General features: G+C 43.0%; 1 protein-coding gene across 6 annotated transcripts in view; it reads right to left on the bottom strand.

Moving 5' to 3' along the window:
* phldb2b (pleckstrin homology-like domain, family B, member 2b) overlaps positions 1-21,307 on the bottom strand; it is a 77,622-nt gene that overhangs the window by 21,726 nt on the left and 34,589 nt on the right. For 4 of the 6 annotated variants that reach the window (XM_060899717.1, XM_060899721.1, XM_060899719.1 and 1 more), the window contains 6 exons: positions 19,635-19,754; positions 14,820-15,949; positions 10,410-10,718; positions 6,531-6,674; positions 1,861-1,998; positions 527-655 (listed from right to left, as the gene is read on the bottom strand). In XM_060899717.1, the coding sequence (XP_060755700.1) occupies positions 527-655; positions 1,861-1,998; positions 6,531-6,674; positions 10,410-10,718; positions 14,820-15,949; positions 19,635-19,754 (1,970 nt within the window). The remainder of the gene's footprint in view (positions 1-526; positions 656-1,860; positions 1,999-6,530; positions 6,675-10,409; positions 10,719-14,819; positions 15,950-19,634; positions 19,755-21,307) is intronic. The other 2 variants (XM_060899718.1, XM_060899720.1) reach the window with 2 other exon arrangements.

Below are 21,307 nucleotides of genomic sequence, written 5' to 3'. Positions count from 1 at the left end.
ACACGAAAAAACTTTAATCATTTTAAATTCCAGGACTTTAATCTCAGCTGCTCAGAGTCTTGAGAAAGCAGCAGAAGGGTAAATGTTTCTCAACGGCATGATTGAAAACATGAACATTCACAAACATGTCATTTCCTTCCGGATGCCTTTCGAACCTCGGTAGCTCTGTGTCTTTCTGCCGCTGACCTCTGACCTTTAAATACCTCACGCACACAACACAACCTTCCAACAGCATAAAACCACAGCTGTCACTCCGTCCTGCTGCAGGCATTACTTTCACACAATGCATTTCATCACCTACACACACACACACACACACACACACACACACACACACGTCTACCATTCCAGCTCATGCAGCCTGTGTGTCCTGTATGTGTCCACGCAGACGATAAGTGTGTGTATGATGCATGCAGTCACTGCAAGAAAAGCATCACAAGGATTTAGTGTTAATATTCAGATAGAGCTAGCAAGCAAGAGTGAGAGAGAGTGAGAGAAAGAGGAAGGCTCCATGTTCAGTACTGACCCTGGACAGCTGGAGGATGAGCTGCTCTTTCAGGGCTTCGGGACACGTGTGGAGCTGAGCGCGCTGCTCGGACAGCACTTCGGCCAGACGCTCGAGCTTTACCCGCTCAGCATCGAGCTCAGCTTTGTCCTTCACAGCACACACACACACAGCAGAGAGAGAGACAGACAGGGCAGAGGCGTTAGTGCAGGGGCAGGTGTGGAGGCTGGGGTTAGTCACTAACACCACCATCACCAATGAAACATGGAGGAAGAGAATGATGATGATGATGATGATGATGATTATTATTATATGGAGCGTAAAAGCAGAAAAATGAAAATGATTAGTGCGTATTATGTTTTCCACCTAAACCTCACTTTTCCGAATGTATTTACGTTTGTTTGTTTTTTTAATGGAGACACAATTTTTTTAGTCCTACATTAATTCAGCTCCTCATCATACACACGGAAAAAACAAAACAAAAAACAGAAGATCAAAACATAAAATTAAAATCCCAACATTTGTTTTAGACAAACTCTGTCTTCTCGATGTCCTGCTCGAGGCTTTATTAAGTAAGGAATAAACACCGCGTCTCATGCTGTTCTAGTAAAATAATCAACGTGACGAAACAGACTAACTCTTACCTCCCTGAAGTTGATTGTTTTCCTGTAACAGCACGTCACTGAGTGTTTTATTCTTCTTATATCACAGAAATTTGCCAACACTTGCCTTTTTTCTATTTAAGACCAATAACAGTTGTTCGTTCCTTCACCAGTCTGTCACAAAGCATTGACACTGGAGACTCCTTCCACAAATGTTAAAAAAAAAAAAAAAAAAACATCTTACTTTAAGAAAGTTTCACCGTATCAGTGTTGGTGTGGATCGTCTGCTGTACGAGTCTCTGTGAACAAACGGTTACTATAGAAACCATGACGCAGAAATTTAGAACGAAAGCATTAATATCAATAAACCTGTGATTTGCAGCAAGACTACTGTCAGAGCTGCTGCTGTAGAAAATGAATCAACACCTTCTCTTCTGACCAATCAGAGTCCAGAATTGGTGTAATGTTTCCTGTGAGTCTGTAAACCGTCTCTGAATATCTTACAGTCAGCAGGTTAATGGGTTCAAACAGCTGCAGGTTTAACTGGAAGATGCTTTGACTTTGCTTTACACACACACACACACACACACACTTTTCTCTCTCTCTCTCTCTCTCTCTCTCTCTCTCTCAGTACATGATATGACTCTAACAGGGTGTGAACCGGATAGATGGGGAGATTAACACCTGTGAGTGAGATGGATGAGCTGCCAGGAACTCTGTTTGTGCGCGTGTGTGTGTGTGTGAGTGAAATACCTGTGACTTTTCCGCCTGCACCTTCATCTCCATGTCAGCCATCTTGTCCTTCAGCTGCTCCAGAGCTTCCTTCTCCTGCTGCAGCTGAGCCGCTTCAGACTCCTGCTCACCTTCTAACAGAGCGCGTTCCACCTCCAGCTACACACACAGCCAAATTAGCATTCATAATCAACTACAAACTTACAGTCAACTCTATTACAAAACTATTGGCACCCTTCATAAAAATGACCACAAGCACACACTATGTAACAGAGATGTTCTACTACTTTCAAAAGTAACAGCACCCTTTAATAGCAGATTTACTATCTGGGGCTTCTCACGGAGAGAAAAACAGCACTTCCTGTGATATTTCACAAGGTTGGAGAAGATTGAGGTTGTTATTTTGTTAAAAGGCCCATCCATGCTCAAATCCCAACCTCCTGACAGAGGTGACCAGGTCTTTGGACAAAGCAGTTGTACTTTTTAACTGTGAAATATAAAAGAATAAAGTACGAGGAGAATTTGTCTGACATTTCCCAGAATGCACTGCAGCCGGGAAGCATGAGAGTTTTTTCCTCACATAATTTGACTTTAATTTAGGAAATTCTGAGTTTTTTCTCAGAATATTACACCCCCTTGTCTCTCACACACACACACACACACACACACACACACACACACACACACACACACACACCTCAGCTCTGTTTTTTTCCCCTACAATGGCTCTAATGGCCCTTTTCCACTACCCTTTTTCAGCTCACTTCAGCTCGCTTCAGCTCACTTCAGCCTGACACGGCTCGCGTTTCGACTACCAAAAAACAGCACGACTCAGCTCGCTTCAGCCCTGCTTAGCCCCTAAAACTCGCACCGTTTTGGAGTGGGGATGAAGCGAGCCAAAGCGAGCCGAGTGAGGCTGAGGGTGTGAGCAGACACTCCCCTGTGCACTGATTGGTGAGGAGGCGTGTCCTCACATGCCCACATACGCCCCGCGAGCACGCTGGGATCTGTAAACACCGCAAACCCGGAAGAAGGAGAATTACGAGAATTATGAAGCCTTATGCGCCTCGCCTCATCTATACGCTCTTGCCAGTATCTGTTGGCGTTGTCGGTGACAACAAGCCACAGCACCAAGACCAGCAACACTAACGACTCCATGTCCTCCATGTTTATTGTTTACTATCCGGGTTGTGAGACTACCACTTAAAAGCTCACTGATGTCACTGTTTGCGCTGCTTAACGACATCACCTGACGTCCACCCACTTTCGCTAACTCCACCCAATGTGTCCACCCACTTCCAGCCAGCACGGTTCAGCGCGGTTGTAGTCGAAATGCAACTCCAACAGCCCCGCTCAGCTCGACTCAGCCCAACTCAGCACGGCACGGCTCAGCCCGACTCAGCCGCGTTTGTAGTGGAAAAGCGGCATAATACTCCATAGTACAGGTTTTCTGCGTGTGTATAATTTTATAATTTTGTCAAAGGCAGTAAAGCTTGTAGTGACTGCTTTTTTTTAATTGCTGACTGTAGTGAGCAATTAATGTTTTCAGAATATTTAAGAACGAAAATCTGATTTCATTTGATTTAAATATTTTCAGGGTGTGATTAAAGTCGCCATATGTTTTAGAGAGAAAAATATTTCATCTCATCTCATTATCTCTAGCCGCTTTATCCTGTTCTACAGGGTTGCAGGCGAGCTGGAGCCTATCCCAGCTGACTACGGGCGAAAGGCGGGGTACACCCTGGACAAGTCGCCAGGTCATCACAGGGCTGACACATAGACACAGACAACCATTCACACTCACATTCACACCTACGCTCAATTTAGAGTCACCAGTTAACCTAACCTGCATGTCTTTGGACTGTGGGGGAAACCGGAGCACCCGGAGGAAACCCACGCGGACACGGGGAGAACATGCAAACTCCGCACAGAAAGGCCCTCACCGGCCACGGGGCTCGAACCCGGACCTTCTTGCTGTGAGGCGACAGCGCTAACCACTACACCACCGTGCCGCCCCCAATTCATTTACATCAGTATAATTAATAATATAAATTCACCTGGATTCAAACACTGTACATGTTCTGCAATCAGCTAGAGTTATTGCTTTTTTTAAAACAAGGTGGTGACGTCATTAACAATTGGTAATAAATTCAGTTAAAACCAGGACGAGTTCACCCTCAGAGAACCGTTTCACACAGCTATAAAAAGGTCTAATTTTCTCTGCCTGGGATCTCATAAAGAAGCCGCGTGCTGTAAAAATACTGACTGTAGAGAAATCTCAGGGTCTGAGGGGAGAGAAATAAACTTCTCCTTCAACAGAATCAAACACAACTGCCAGTCACTGGGGGAAGGGTACAAAATAAACGGAGCAAACTCTTACACTTGAAGGATGAATACGTCATTTATATCGGAGGTAATCAGTCCAAGCATATTTATAATAACTTAAAGGAAAAAAAATAATCAATTAAAATATAACTCACTGATTCAACCACTGACTAATTAAAGTACCAAATCACTCACTCACCTGCCAACTCACTCAACCACCGACTCGCTCAACCACCAACTAACCAAATCACTCACTGAATGTCTCCAAATCACTCTCCCATAACTCACTCACTTACAGACTCACTGAATTCCCTGGAGATTCACCAAATCACGCACTCTCTCAAACACAGTCAATCACAGACTTAATCAATCAATGACTCACTGAATCACTCATCACAACCAAATCGCTCACTGAAGAATCAACTCACCCATCAACTCAGTAAATCACTCACTGATTCACTCATCAACCAAATCTCTTAATGCATCACTTACTGAGTCACTCACTCACCAATTCAGTTATCCAGCAAATCATTCACCATTCGAATCCCTCCCTCGCCCACACTCACTCACTGAATCACTCCTTCACTCACTCACTGAATCACTCACTAACTTACTGAATCACTCATTCAGCCATTCACTCACTGAAACACTCACTAACTTACTGAATCACTCATTCAGTCATTCACTCATTCAGTCATTCACTCACTCAATCACTCACTAACTTACTGAATCACTCATTCAGTCATTCACTCACTCACTCACTCACTCACTCACTCACTCACTCACTCACTCACTAACTTACTGAATCACTCATTCAGTCATTCACTCACTCACTAACTTACTGAATCACTCATTCAGTCATTCACTCACTCACTGAATCACTCACTAACTTACTGAATCACTCATTCAGTCATTCACTCACTGAAACACTCATTCACTCACTTACTGAATCACTCACTGAATCACTCATTCACTCACTTACTGAATCACTCACTCAGTCATTCACTCACTCACTGAATCACTCACTAACTTACTGAATCACTCATTCAGTCATTCACTCACTCACTAACTTACTGAATCACTCACTGAATCACCCATTCAGTCATTCATTCAAATCACTCACTAACTTACTGAATCACTCATTGTCATTCACTCACTCACTGAATCACTCATTCAGTCACTCACTGAAACACCCATTCACTCACTCAATCACTTACTAACTTACTGAATCACTCACTGAATCACTCATCAGTCATTCACTCACTCACTGAAACACTCACTCACTAACTTACTGAATCACTCATTCAGTCATTCACTCCCTGAATCACCCATTCACTCACTCACTTACTGAATCACTCACTGAATCACTCATTCAGCCACTCAATCACTCACTAACTTACTGAATCACTCACCGTCACTCACTCACTGAATCACTCATTCAGTCGCTCACTGAAACACCCATTCACTCACTCACTAACTTACTGAATCACTCAGTCACTCCCTCCCTCACTGAAACACTCATTCACTCACAGAAACTCACTAACTTACTGAATCACTCACTGAATCACTCATTCAGTCATTCATTCACTGAAACACTCATTCACTCACTAGCTTACTGAATCACTCACTCAATCACTCACTAACTTACTGAATCACTCACTCAATCACTCACTAACTTAATGAAACACTCACTCAGTCACTCCCTCCCTCACTGAAACACTCATTCACTCACTCACTGAAACACGCACTAACTTACTGAATCACTCACTGAATCACTCATTCAGTCATTCATTCACTGAAACACTCATTCACTCACTCAATCACTCACTAGCTTACTGAATCACTCACTCAGTCACTCACTAGCTTACTGAATCACTCACTGAATCAAATCATTCACTCACTGAATCACTCAATGAATCACTCATTCACACACTGAATCTTTTAATGAATCATTCTCTCACTGAATCACTCATTGAATCACTCACTGAATCACTCATTCACTCACTCACTGAATCACTCACTGATTTGCTGGATACCAATTCAGGTATCCAGCAAATCATTCACCATTCGAATCCCTCCATTGCCCGCACTCACTCACTGAATCACTCATTCACACACTCAACTACTCATTCATTCACTCACCGAATCACTCACTCACTGAATCACTAATTCACACACTCAACTACTCATTCATTCATTCATTCATTCATTCATTCATTCACTCACTTACGGAATCACTCACTCACTGAATCACTCATTCACTCACTGCATCACTTAATGAATCACTCACACACAGTTACTGAATGACTAAATCACTCACTCACTGAATCACTGACTCCCTCTGTCCCTAACTCAACCCTCTTTACCTCTTGGACTGATTCGTCCATCTGGTTATCCAGCTCTTTGATCTTCTGTTCCAGCTCCTCCATGTTGTTCAGCACCTGGATCCTCTCCTCTTCGATACGCGTCACTTCCTGCTTCAGCCGCACTTCCTCCTCCTCAGGTGCCTGCTGATGACATCACATCCTCAGTAGTCCCATCACAATTACGAGTAATGAACCAACAGCTAGGAATTGAATTGTTTCTTCTGTTGATTTTCTACTAATCTTTTAATAAAAGTATATCTGTAGTGTAACACATCTACATATGCAGAAATATATCGACATTCAACAAGCCGGTAAATTTGATTTCTGTCTGAATTTTAGACTGCAAAAGAGAGATGTAAACAAATATGTAAAACAAAATAAGCTTTAGTGATAGTGCCTTAGAGGTAATGACTAAAAAAAAGACGGTGCAGTAATTTATTATACCGATTTTAACAATGAATTATTGCACTCATATAATGTAAAATGTGAAAAGAACATTAATAAGCAGATCTTATTAAACTGAACATTTTTGCCATTACTCCACAACATTACACACTAAAGATGAAACCTAATAAGGCCATGATTCTGTGAATTTCCCCAGAAGAGACTGTAACGCTCCATTTCCAAAATCAGATTAAATCCGAGTTATTTCTTGAGCTGGTATTTAGCAGCAGATTTTCAGGAAAGTCTGATCCCTCGCCAGCAGTTCACACAGACTGGTTTTCCTTTTAATCTAATAAAGTCGATGTCTACACCCAGCTCATAGCGGCTGCCTGCTCTTAGTTTCAGCCCCGAGAGACAAAAACACACCATTTTTGCCAGGAAAGCACGGCGTCAGCGCCGTCAGGACGTGTGGGAAAAACTGAGGAATGAACTTGAGGAATGAAGCCTTCCAGGGTCAGTATTAAAAAAAAAGTAAAACGTATAAACTATGTTTAAATACCAGGCTCTGGATTTATTAACTATTCTAAACAGAGACCTCGGTCTAAAACTAATTCAGGGGCGGGCCTACGTATGAGCTCACTGGATCAATTGCATCTATCATGCAAATGATTACATCATTTCAACAGTTAACAATGTAACAGTCAGAAAACTGACCCTAGGTACAGTAGCTAGTTATCAAGTGAACACATCTAATCTTGATATGTGATATGAACTATAAGTTGTGGTTGCCATGATAACATGTTTGGTAAATAAATCAGTGAGACAATACTGTCACAATGCAAATGGAGAAATCTTAATTGTATTGACCTTACGATTAATATGAGCTAGTTTGCAAATGGTTAGCTAGCTGGTACAAGGACATGTAGGAGTAGCTAATGTGCATATTCATATATTCTGGTATTTTTAATAAATATAAATGTGTAGAGAGATTTCTTAGCAGGAGAGGTCAAATCAGCAGCAGGAGTAGATTTCACGTACGGCATACAACCAGAAAAAGAAAAAAAATCTGCAGAAACTTTTCTATTAACTTTGTCAAAAAAGAAAAAAAAGCTTTCATTTGTTGTGTCGCTTTGTTAAAAATAGACAAAACCATCAGCGCAACATTGCTAGCTAGACTCGAGTACAATGCGTACGATGCGAAAACAGAACAGCACATCGCTGAGCGGAAAAGTTGGTGCTACATGCTACAGTAGAAACTTTGTTAGAAGAGGATCTTAACTAGCTTACACTTATGTTAGCTACTAGTTCGTTTTTCCAGAGGGCTCGCTAACAAATTTATGATTTGTCCGTCACATTGTCGTTTCTTATGAATTAAAAGTGTTGCAATAAAGTTTTATAGCTACATGTTGACCTCTAGTCTCTAGTAAAGAAAGAAATACATTAAGTGAATAAAGTGAGCACTTAGAAAGTGCATACGGTAATTTTGTGTGTGTGTGTGTGTGTGTGTGTGTGTGCATACAGCTCACAGGTCAAATTAAAGTGAGGTTACACCAGCACAAACACGTAGTGCATGACCTCCCTATATTCGGACAGTGATGTTCATCTCTGTTCGGCAGAGTTGATGTTACGGAGCGAGTCTCAGACTTGCAGCACTGTGATGTGGAGAAAGAGAACGATAGCGAGGAGAAATCATAAGAGTAAAGACAGATGGAGGAAGAACAAAACTGCAAAAGAAAGAACAAAGGAATGCAGCTTTGAAGCAGATTTATGGTGCATCTAGAAATAATTTCCAGCATCTTGCCTCATAGCTCTGTATGGATTGCAGATGTGATCCATTGATGGATGAAAAATTAAAGGAAAATTCAATGTAAAGTCATCTCAGTGCACCACCAGAACAGCTTCAGTGTCCGTGGAACTGTACTGGAGCGTTCAAAAATACTCCAGCTGCATACTGTACTGTATCTACAAACATTATGTAACTTATTTTAATATACAAACCCCAGACTTCTTTCCGGACCAAACCCTAAATCTCCTATAAAAGCATGCATGTTATTACATTATCCTCTTTAGCCCCTCCCCCTTTCCTTCACATTCCTGTGTGCGCTGGAGTGTGTGAAAGCAGGAGTGTGTGTTCGTATCCATGCCTAAAAAAGGTCCTATACAGAAAGGCCATGATGTGAAAAGTCTCAGAAGGTTTAACAGAAGAGCTGTTGACTAAACCTCAGTGTTGTAGTCGAGTCACTAAACCTCGAGTCTGAGTCCAGTCAAGTCATTAAAGAAAATTTCGAGTCGAGTCCACTACTGATCCAAGTCGAGTCCGAGAACAAGACTCCAACCGCACCATTTAACGGTGGCTGTTTCAGCACCATCAACATTAGTTTGTTCCTGAACATGGCGTATGAACAGGTGAATGTGCTTCTCTTTGTCAGGGAGTGTGAAGTATTAGAAATAAGGCTCGGTAACGTGTTAGCAACGCAACTCAATACTTCGCAAAGTAAGTGCGTTTTCACAGTTTTTATACAGGCGCGCTGATTGCGCCTTAATCCTGTGCAGGTGTGAGTCGTTTACGGCGTGCGCGAGAGTCCGCTTGGTGCACGCGCTGTCCGGAGAGCGCCTGAGAGTCTATCTGATGCACACGCCAAGGCGTGCAAGTGTGACACTCTTACACGAAATTAGTATAAACATTAATGTAGATATAAATATCTTATGCCAAATTATTATGGCATGTTACAAAAAATAAAGAAAAAATCTGAGTCCTCATCTCCAGTTTACAAGTCCAAATGCAGTTAATGCACGAGTCCGAGTCATCAGTGCTCAAGTCCAAGTCAAGTCACGAGTCCTTAAAATTAGGGTATGAGTCGGATTCGAGTACTACAAGCCTGCTAAACCTGTAATTAAACTCCAAGATAAAATGCAGGAGAAGCCACAAAACTCGCAAAAAGTTTGTCAGATTGTCTTTGGCCAATTCTGACTCTAGTGGACAGTGTTGCGGTTTACAGAGGTCATTCATGCACAAACATTTCCTGCCAGAATCATCCATCCATTATCTGTAGCCGCTTATCCTGTCCTACAGGGTCGCAGGTAAGCAGGAGCCTATCCCAGCTGACTACGGGTGAAAGGCAGGGTACACCCTGGACAAGTCGCCAGGTCATCACAGGGCTGACACAGACAACCATTCACACTCACACCTACGGTCAATTTAGAGCCACCAATTAGCCTAACCTGCATGTCTTTGGACTGTGAGGGAAACCGGAGCACCCGGAGGAAACCCATGCGGACACGGGGAGAACATGCAAACTCCGCACAGAAAGGCCCTCGCCGGCCACGGGGCTTGAACCCGGATCTTCTTGCTGTGAGGCGACAGCGCTAACCACTACACCACCGTGCCGCCCCACCTGAATCATTATTACTAATTTGTCGAACAGGTACGCATGTGTATGTTTGATAGCTAGCGATGTCATTTGTAATATATAGCAAATTTGCGCAAAATCCCACCTTGGTATTCCGTGCCTGTCGAGGGGATGGGTTGGAGGCAGAGCTGTGAAGACTCCCAGCAGGTGACTCCACCCTGATATCTCGCTGCCCGCTGGAACGACGCTGACGAACTTGGCGCTCCTCGCTGACCTGGCACGCCAAAGCCCCGGAGACATATCCGTTCTCTGCCGAATCGGAAAATATAGACTCATCCTCAGTCACCTGTAGCTTCTCCAGCTCCTTATTGATCTTCTGGAGGTCTGCCACGGCTGAGCCACTCTGATCCCGTTCCAAGCACAGACTCAGGATGGTTTCCAGACGTTGACGCTCCTGTGGGAGACAGTGATGATAATGATGGTAATAATAATAATATCCCACAGAGCACCATCAATAAAAAATATGGAACAACTGTGATTCTATCAAATGTCAGTGACCAGATAAAGACGAGATTAGTCATAGAAACAACCCCAAAGGTAACTTTGAGCATGATGCTGCCACCACCATGCTTCACTGAGATTCTCAGAGCGAGGAGTCCTGTTGGGTTTCTGCCAAAAGTAACACTATTTTGAGTCCATGTCAGTTCCTGGTTGTAACAATACACAAAGTAGAAATGTTCAAGGGGGTGAAGGCACTATTTTACACACACACACACACACACACACACACACACACACACACACACACACACACACACACACACACACACACACTGTCCTGACTTCAACTTTAAAATGAATATAAATTGAATGAATTATTGGAAAAATTGAATTCCTGCACAACCCGCTGTTGTGATTATAGCTTATAACATTTTTACAATGCTCAGAATCACACTCCACATCACACACAACTGCTAAATCACGAGTCAATTATTCTTCCAGGCATGTACTCCCAGTCATGTGGTTGCAAAACATTTCCCTCCAAGTCTAATACAAAACATTATTCTTGTGATCTCACAGAACCCAACGCTGAGTAACAGACGCTATAACTGGAGGAGATACAGAGGACGTCCATAAAAACTCCCGCCAGAGAGCAAGAACACGCGCCCATAGGATGCTGCTTTGATCCTAATTAACAGGCCGGAAAAGCCCTGCATTCAGCCACTTCTATGGAAATAAACTATGAAACACAAACACAACTTTCTCCATCACAGCTAACGCCTGTGTTTGAACTCTGAGCCAGGACCAGCACCGATGATCCAGCAGATTTACACTGATTTATACAGATGTGCATCAATGACTCAGTCCATACAGAGTAAAAAAGGAAACCGTAATAACATCCAGAAACACTTAATTTATCACTGATGTTAAAAATAATGTATGAAAGAACTGAAATATGTTTTACAGACTTCTAACAATCTGTTCAAACCAAACCAGTTTTGTAACTATAATTAACATCTGGATTCTGATTGGTCAGAAGAGGAGGCGTTGATTAGTTTTCTTTAACAGCAGCTCCGATAGTAGTGCAGCTGCAAATCACAGGTTTACTTAAATTATAGTACAGTATATTAATGTGCTCGTTCTAATGTTATCTTTTCTATGGTGACAGCTCGTTCACAGAGACATGACTCTTTATTAATAATAAACAGACAAAAACGTGTAAGGAGTCTCCAGTGTCAGTGCTTTGTAACAGTCAGAGGTAAAGCTGTAACTTTAGAGAGTAAAAAGAGAGGAACGACTGTTCATAATGGACATGAGAACAGAAGCTATGTGTCACATGTGGCTCACGTTCTGTGTGCAATCTGATTATAACACAATCGGATGTTTGTGTATAGTATTAAACTAATCTTAACTAATTCTTATACATTTGCACTCACCATGCCCACGATGCCTGAGCTCAGGACGTCCGGGTGCATAGTGACGACCCTGAGAAAGAAAGATGAGCGGTAGCACCGGATGACCCGATCTAACTTGAACCAACTCGGTTAAAACTGATGTTAGAGAGAGCGCTCTATCTGCTGGCCAGGTCCAGTGTGTCTGAGCAAGTGGGTGCTGAGTGAAACTTCATGCCACCTAAAACAGAGCTGGCACTGAACGCCATCATGAGGACGGAAATACACAACCGGAGGGATTTAATCCTACCACTTTCTCCTGTGTCACACGGTTACTAAGTTCAAGACAGCAGCTGGTTCAGCTCCACTGGAAGGCATTAATAAAGTGTGTGTGTGTGGTATACACATCAGACACCCCCACCCAACCATCTCAAATATTAATAGCACTTCAAGTTCAACTTGGGTCTCATTTTCATCACATTGCTGAGATCTGATGGGTTTAAAAAGGTTTCTGACACACGTGCATGCATGCGTGCGTGTGTACACATGTAAGCAAAAAAGATTTCTGACACACATACACGTATGTGTGTGTAAAAATATAAGCATCAGGAGTCAGGGTTTGAGCTGTGACCCCAGTAAAGGATAACAACTCTCAGGAAATAGAAACAGAAATAGAAATCGGATGCATAATCCTGCTCAGAGTCACGGTAGATCCGGAGTCTATCCTCGGAACACCGGGTGCGAGGTGGGAATACACTCCGGATGGGATGCCAGTCCATTGAAGGGCACTATGAGCACTCTTACTTACACCAAAGGGTAAATTAATTAATGTTGACTATCCACCAACTGGAATATTTTTGGGAGGAAACCATAATAACATTTATTATTTATTTACTTAATTATAATAAATCATATTTACACATTTAATTGTTTTAACCAACAGCTGTTGAATAAGCATCATGCTTGAATGCTACACTTGTACCTGAATTGGACAAACGCTACATCTTATAGGAGTAGCTTGAATGTATATAAATTTCACACACACACGCCTCTCCACCTGCAGCGAACTGGTGTTTACTCTCTCCAGCACAAGCCTCTAATCCAGAACCATAATGTTCCACCACAACTACAGGGCTGTAATGGCTAATGAGCAAGCGGCCTGGGCATCTGGTTTTGGATTGAGCTCAGAAGGGGCGGAGCTACAGGTGGCCTCGTGAAAAGCATGAGAAAGTTGAGAAAACACAATCAGATGTTCATGAGAATGAAAGTCTCTCCGGCCAGCAGAGAGGCAGGATTAGGAACGTCAGCTCAGTGCGGGAGAACCGCCAGCTCACGACGCCCCATCGTGGGCCTCCCAGTGTGTGTGTGTGTTTGGGCGGCCACGCTTGCAGAGACGCGAATGCGGTTCAGCGTCGACTATTAATAGGAGGGGTGGGCAACTCCACCTCAGCCTGAATCGTCTGTTCTGCCCACTACAGAGAAAGTGTCAGTACTGCATTGCCCAGTGTCTGTGTGTGATTAAAACTGGAATTTCATGTGTGTGCGTAAAGGGTTTTAACAAAAGAGATTAATTCGTAGGCAGGTGGGCCTCTCCCTTCCTGCTCTCCTCCTCAGGCCAGAATTGCACTCTGCGGGATTCCTCACCACAAACATGGAAGCTGTTCTGTGAAGGGAACCTGCAAATTCAGCTTTTATTTCCTTTCAGCTACTGCTTGCAACAATCACAAATGATTTTTATTTGTTCAACAGCAACATGCTGTACTTTTTTTTATCAACGTACCGTCGCTGTATGCAGTATAGCTACATAGACGAACATCCACAAGCAGCTATAAACAGCTCTCGCGCCCTCACCAGCCTCTCTTTTTCTCTTTCTTAAATGCAGATTAAAAAAACCGCAGCTTGTCACGTTACCGAAAAGCCGCGACAAGTCTCTCTTGGAAAAGTTACAGCTTTACTACTGACACTGGAGACTCCTTCCATAAACATTAAATAAATGTTTCTTTCCTTCACCATATCAATGATTACACATGTTTATTATTAGGAGAGTGTCCGGCGTACGAGTTCCTGTGAATGAGCTGTTACTATAGAGATGATAACGTATTACAACAAATGCATTATTATTATTATTATTATTATTATTATTATTATTATTAGCTGTTATAGAACATTAATCAACACCTTCTAACCAATCATTATGCAGAATCCAACAGTGCTAACTTCACTGTCTTCCAACATCGTTGTGTTTTTACTTCATTTATGCCAAGACTCCATGTAAATCTGGATGTTTTCAATAAAGAGGTACTCGTGGAAGTTCAGTTACAAGCTGAAATGTAATTATGCTGTAATCTGAGTTGCTAAGAAATCTTTTCCTACTAATTTACCAACAGATCTGAAAGAAATCATGACCTTCCTGATGGGTTTGACTCTGCCTTCTCGATGTCCGTACTGAAGATGCTAAGCTTAACTCGTCAAATTGTTAGCTTCAGTGATTAGCTAGCTTCCGTGCTTGGCAGCGATACTTCTCATTGCCTAATAGTTTGGTGTTCCAATGTCAAAATAAGAACTCTTCAAGTAGGATAGCAAACAATTTAATAAATGTGTTACAATTTCTTTTTAACCCTACATCAAAAATATTTTTGTTCACTTTCAGAAGAGATCCTCACCAGTCTCTCCACCTCCTGCTCTCGAAGTCTCTCATCTCTCTGTCTCTGGTGATAATCCTGGAGCTCTTCTTTCCCACTCAGAGAGCTGATGCTGCCCTTCCTCTCACGGAATCCACCCTGTGGACCAATCCCGGCTTTCCCGAATGACTGCCTCCTCTCGCCCAGACCCACCTCCAAGGCTGGTGAGGACGTGCACACTGCCTGCTTCTCTAAATCCGAATAAGAGCTGCTGGAGGTCAGGCTCACTTTCTTGGCCTGACGTGGGCTGGTTGCAGCATCTGAGGGCACGGTCATATCTGTACGTGTGGGTACTTGTTTGGAAATGGACCTAGTGGACAAGGAGATGGAGACCACTTCAGAATGCCCGTTTTGGTGACTGGACTCAGGGGTGGGTGAAGACCGGGGCCATGGTAGAGTGAAAGGTGCAAGCTGGGACTCCCCAGGGCGGTAAAGACGGGGTAGGGAGCGGCTGTGAGCGGGTATGCCCATTCCTGTCAGAGAACCAGCTGAGTACTTCCTTTGGCGTGGTACTGGAATCGGGCGTCCTGCTTCCTCAGGCAGTAGCCTGCGTGCTAATCGTGGACTAGATGGCATGCTGGCTGCTCCACTTCCTGGAGTTGGTGGAAGGGCATCACTTGCTGTAGAGGCAGAGCCATTCCACATAGACAGGAAAGAACTTGATGTTTGGCCACGCCTACCATCTGAAGAAGCAAGGAGGCTATCCTGGGACTGGTTCCGAGTCATTGGTCGCGAAGGAGGAAATGAGGAGTTGTATTCCCGCTGATCACTGCGTCTCGGCGAGGGGGGTACACTGTTAGACAACTGGGCAGGGACTTTACCCAAAAGAGGAGGGCGGTCAGATGTGTAGAGTCGTCTTGCATGGTCCTGATAGGAAGATACTGGGCTTGATAAGATTATGGGTGACAAGGAGTTGGGCGTCGAGGGTGGGGACTGGGTCATGCTAAAGTAGGAGGGGCTACTGTCCCCATTGGTCCGCAGGCTGTTCTCCAGTGCTTGTTTTTTCCTCTGTAAGGTGTCCATTAATTCCCGCAGCTCGGAGACGGACCGCACCCCTCTCGAACTTGGTCCACCTACACTGGGACTGAAATCGCTACTGAACTTCATATAATCTGAGAGAAAGAAAGAGAAAAGAGATAATAACTCAGTGTGAAGTGTACCTAAAGGCAGCATTTTTACATAACAATAAATTGTCAGCTGATCCAATATCAAAAAAAAAGAAAAAGAAAAAAAGGGAGCTGATTAAGGAAACTCATTGGAGACTTGTCTATTCCTAAAATAGCTTGCTGTAAAATTTCTCCTCTGCAGAAACAACAGAAACCTGTCTTTTAATGATCCACAAACCCAGACCTTAATCTCAGCTGTTTTACCTTTTAAAAATAGAAAAAGACCCAAGGTCTATGAACAGCAAAACATTTCTGTTCGACTTTGGTGAACCACACACATGCTGCAGCCTGCTGTATCGTCTTTTTTCCATCAGCCTGTTCAAATAAAGCTTTCCTGTCCGGCCCACCTAGAAGCAGCCGAGCCAAAGATGGACAACAGAACAGTTAAACATGTGGACTCTGTTTCTCTCATCTGCACAGTGTATTCAGACCGGCTTCTCCATGCTTTGTGCCAAGACGCTGCAGACTGATCAAAGGAAACCTCAGAGGCTGGACATATGCACACTCATAACGCACATACCAGAGCAAAGCAAAACCTTACACCAGCCTTGTACAAGAGGACAGAAGGACAGCAGTGATAGCAGAGACTAGAAGATATTGCCCAGCTTGGTAGAGTTGCTCAGGGTGTTAAAAGACATCTTTAAGGATTCCAGGCCCATAGATGGTGCCACAGATGACCTTCTTGAACTACCTTCTTCATTTTTACTCTCATGGAGCTCCTTTGAGGCTCAAAAGAGTTCTGAGACTATCCTGAATAAGACACGTCGACTTCCTGAACAAATCAAGATACAAAACTCTGAGCTACTGCTCACTTACGTATCCCTCCGCTCTCGCTTATACCAGAATGCAAGCAATTGAAGGAATAGGACACTTATTATGAATGTTGACTTCAACAAATAATTAACCCTGAAACAAGTAAGTGAAGAGCTGTGTCTCTCCCCAGGGATTTCAAATACAACCCCGATTCCAAAAAAGTTGGGACAAAGTACAAATTGTAAATAAAAACGGAATGCAATGATGTGGAAGTTTCAAAATTCTGCATTTTATTCAGAATAGAACATAGATGACATATCAAATGTTTAAACTGAGAAAATGTATCATTTAAAGAGAAAAATTAGGTGATCTTAAATTTCATGACAACACCACATCTCAAAAAAGTTGGGACAAGGCCATGTTTACCACTGTGAGACATCCCCTTTTCTCTTTACAACAGTCTGTAAACGTCTGGGGACTGAGGAGACAAGTTGCTCAAGTTTAGGGATAGGAATGTTAACCCATTCTTGTCTAATGTAGGATTCTAGTTGCTCAACTGTCTTAGATCTTTTTTGTCGTATCTTCTGTTTTATGATGCGCCAAATGTTTTCTATGGGTGAAAGATCTGGACTGCAGGCTGGCCAGTTCAGTACCCGGACCCTTCTTCTACACAGCCATGATGCTGTAATTGATGCAGTATGTGGTTTGGCATTGTCATGTTGGAAAATGCAAGGTCTTCCCTGAAAGAGACGTCGTCTGGATGGGAGCATATGTTGCTCTAGAACCTGGATATACCTTTCAGCATTGATGGTGTCTTTCCAGATGTGTAAGCTGCCCATGCCACATGCACTAATGCAACCCCATACCATCAGAGATGCAGGCTTCTGAACTGAGCGCTGATAACAACTTGGGTCGTCCTTCTCCTCTTTAGTCTGAATGACACGGCATCCCTGATTTCCATAAAGAACTTCAAATTTTGATTCGTCTGACCACAGAACAGTTTTCCACTTTGCCACAGTCCGTTTTAAATTAGCCTTGGCCCAGAGAAGACGTCTGCGCTTCTGGATCACGTTTAGATACGGCTTCTTCTTTGAACTATAGAGTTTTAGCTGGCAACAGCGGATGGCACGGTGAATTGTGTTCACAGATAATGTTCTCTGGAAATATTCCTGAGCCCATTTTGTGATTTCCAATACAGAAACATGCCTGTATGTGATGCAGTGCCGTCTAAGGGCCCAAAGATCACGGGCACCCAGTATGGTTTTCCGGCCTTGACCCTCACGCACAGAGATTCTTCCAGATTCTCTGAATCTTTTGATATTATGCACTGTAGATGATGATATGTTCAAACTCTTTGCAATTTTACACTGTCGAACTCCTTTCTGATATTGCTCCACTAATTGTCGGTGCAGAATTAGGGGGATCGGTGATCCTCTTCCCATCTTTACTGCTGAGAGCCGCTGCCACTCCAAGATGCTCTTTTTATACCCAGTCATGTTAATGACCTATTGCCAATTGACCTAATGAGTTGCAATTTGGTCCTCCAGCTGTTCCTTTTTTGTACCTTTAACTTTTCCAGCCTCTTATTGCCCCTGTCCCAACTTTTTTGAGATGTGTTGCTGTCATGAAATTTCAAATGAGCCAATATTTGGCATGAAATGTCAAAATGTCTCACTTTCGACATTTGATATGTTGTCTATGTTCTATTGTGAATACAATATCAGTTTTTGAGATTTGTAAATTATTGCATTCCATTTTTATTTACAATTTGTACTTTGTCCCATCTTTTTTGGAATCAGGGTTGTAGCATCCTGGTAAACTGTCATTTTGAAATAGCATTTTGCGTCTTGAAATAGCGTCAAAATCTACACTATATGTTTTGTAAATACATTCAGTCTGTAAACAGGAAGTCGATGCACAACAGACCTGAAAACGGTATACATGGTATAGAACCCTAAGCTGAAGCTCGGTACCAAATATCAAGCAGTTGTGATTTGTAGGTGCTCAGAAAAGTGTTACGAAAATTTTGTAAATCCACGCTATATGTTTCGTAAATACATTCGGTCAGTAAACAGGAAGTCGATGTGTGACAGACCTCAAAACGGTATACATGGTATAGAACCCCAAGCTGAAGTTTGGTACCAAGTACCAAGTGTCTATGATTTGTGGTTGCTGAGAAAAAGGGTGTTTCAGACAGATGGAGATATGGAGATGGAGTCACCTTGATATTGCTCCGCTCCGAGTGTAGTTAGCTGTCTAGTAGCTTTCAAAGAAAAGGAAGTGGGAAAAACATAACTAAGAGCTGTAACCTGAGATATACCGTATAATAGACTGGTTTTGCCAGGCAACACCAAAAGTTCCTGAATTCCTAAAAATTCCTGTTCCTGGATTTCTGAAAAAGTTCCTGTGCTTACTGTTTACTAAGGCAGACACAAAGGCTCTGACTATCAACGTCCACAGCAACAACAAAGCAAATCAGTAAACAGAAGACAGAGACATTACACAAGACATTGCCTGCAAACGTGTCTCTTTTGAGAAGATATCTTCTAAAAAAAAAACAGACAGCTGACCATTTAAGGCTCTTGAAAGGGTTCTTGCACTTCAAAGGATTCTATTGTGGCTGATAACACACACACACACACACACACACACACACACACACACACACACACACACACACACACACACACCTGTCCAGGAAGAAGAGAGAACACCTGGTTACAGGTAACTGAACCCAGTGTATAGCCCCTCCCCAATAACCACAGTTCCCCCATGTGGGCTGCTTGAAATACAGGATACAAGGTCTAGATGAATCCATAGGGGATTGTTCAGGTAAATGGGGGGTGTATAGTGTTAGGTGAGATGTGAGATTCATTACCTGTGCTGTAAACCAGCGGGGACACAGGACTCTTCTGAGGAAGCATGCTCTTCATCCGACTGGCCTCTTCTGGGTGGTTAAAACGGAAGAAGTAGGATTGACCCAAACACAGAGAATAACCTGGAGAAAGAAAGACACAAAATGAGAGAATTCAGCCAAATAAACCTACGAGGAAACTTTCCTCAAGCACTTCTTTTTGGTCTGGATGTGCAAGCAGAACTGTAACAGAAAACTCGGTAGCCTTCAATCAATCCTGATCGAAATCCAGAGTATTAAACAAGACATCAGGGTCATGACCTCTTTGGTGTGTCTGGAGCCACAGCTGTCCAAACACCTCACAACTTCCCACAGAGTCTCACCATGCCATGACACCATAAATCCTAAAGCTAGACAGAGATATGGGCAAATACATCTCCATCAATCACTATTCCATCACCTGTCTGCAGTTAGTTCTGAGTATAACTTTAAATGGCAACCGGTGCTAAGTCTCAGGTCCAAGAGGACTAGAGTATTGGGGAAAGTGGAGTTATCCCTTAATCATCATTGCTCCCAGATCCGCTCTGACCCGGAGTGGTAGCACCTGCCTGGGTTCCAGCTATGGGTTAAATAGTACATCACCAATAAGGCGCTGGCAGCAGGATGGTTCTCAGTGTACTGTGCCAGATGAACCCAACAGGATCAATGGTACACCACCAGATGGCATGCGAAAGAGCCACTCAAATGGCCAACGAATGGCATCACTCGGCCAGTTAGTTATTACTGTGGGGCAACTTCCATACCCATCAGGTCTGTGGCACTTTTGTGCACCACTTGGCGTCAGGTCTGGAGGTCCAGAGAGACAACACGATGGGGGCATGACATCGTTTGTCTTACCTTACTGTGCAAGGTGCTTCATTAGGAGAGGAGCTCTGGCGCGGGCCTCGCAGCCCATCTGCGCATCCTAATGAAGCAGTCATCATCGCTAGCGACGGACAGCCACTGCCGCCGACCTGCCTACGGTACGCCATTTTCCTGAGATCTCGAAGCAAACCAAGTACCCGAGTATCTCTCAGTCATGGATTGTGCTTCATCCAAAGTTCTTATAAAAGCCTGGAATGCTCATGGTGCTTTAAAAAAGGTCAAACAAAGAAGCGAGGAGTAAGAGGTAAACAGAAAGGAGTGATCGGTAATAGTGCACAATTTATTACTGTGATTGTTTCTTTTTCCTGATTTGAGGAATAGAATACAAAGTTGAACCATCTAACATGAACTTCTGTCATGGAACCTGGCGTTGGAGATGTGTTTGCTGTGTTATTTATAAATCAGAAATCTGTGCTGCATGTTTATAACATTAATAAGTGCTGAAAGTGCAAATGCATCAGATCAGAGCTACAACCCTGATTCCAAAAAAGTTGGGACAAAGTACAAATTGTAAATAAAAAAAGGAATGCAATAATTTACAAATCTCAAAAACTGATATTGTATTCACAATAGAACATAGACAACATATCAGATGTTAAAAGTGAGACATTTTGAAATTTCATGCCAAATATTGGCTCATTTGAAATTTCATGAGAGCAACACATCTCAAAAAAGTTGGGACAGGGGCGATAAGAGGCTGGAAAAGTTAAAGGTACAAAAAAGGAACAGCTGGAGGACCAAATTGCAACTCATTAGGTCAATTGGCAATAGGT

The sequence above is a fragment of the Neoarius graeffei genome, chromosome 19 (genome assembly GCF_027579695.1).
Source record: "Neoarius graeffei isolate fNeoGra1 chromosome 19, fNeoGra1.pri, whole genome shotgun sequence".
Lineage (NCBI taxonomy): Eukaryota > Metazoa > Chordata > Actinopteri > Siluriformes > Ariidae > Neoarius > Neoarius graeffei.
This window is presented reverse-complemented; position numbering and strand designations above follow the sequence as displayed.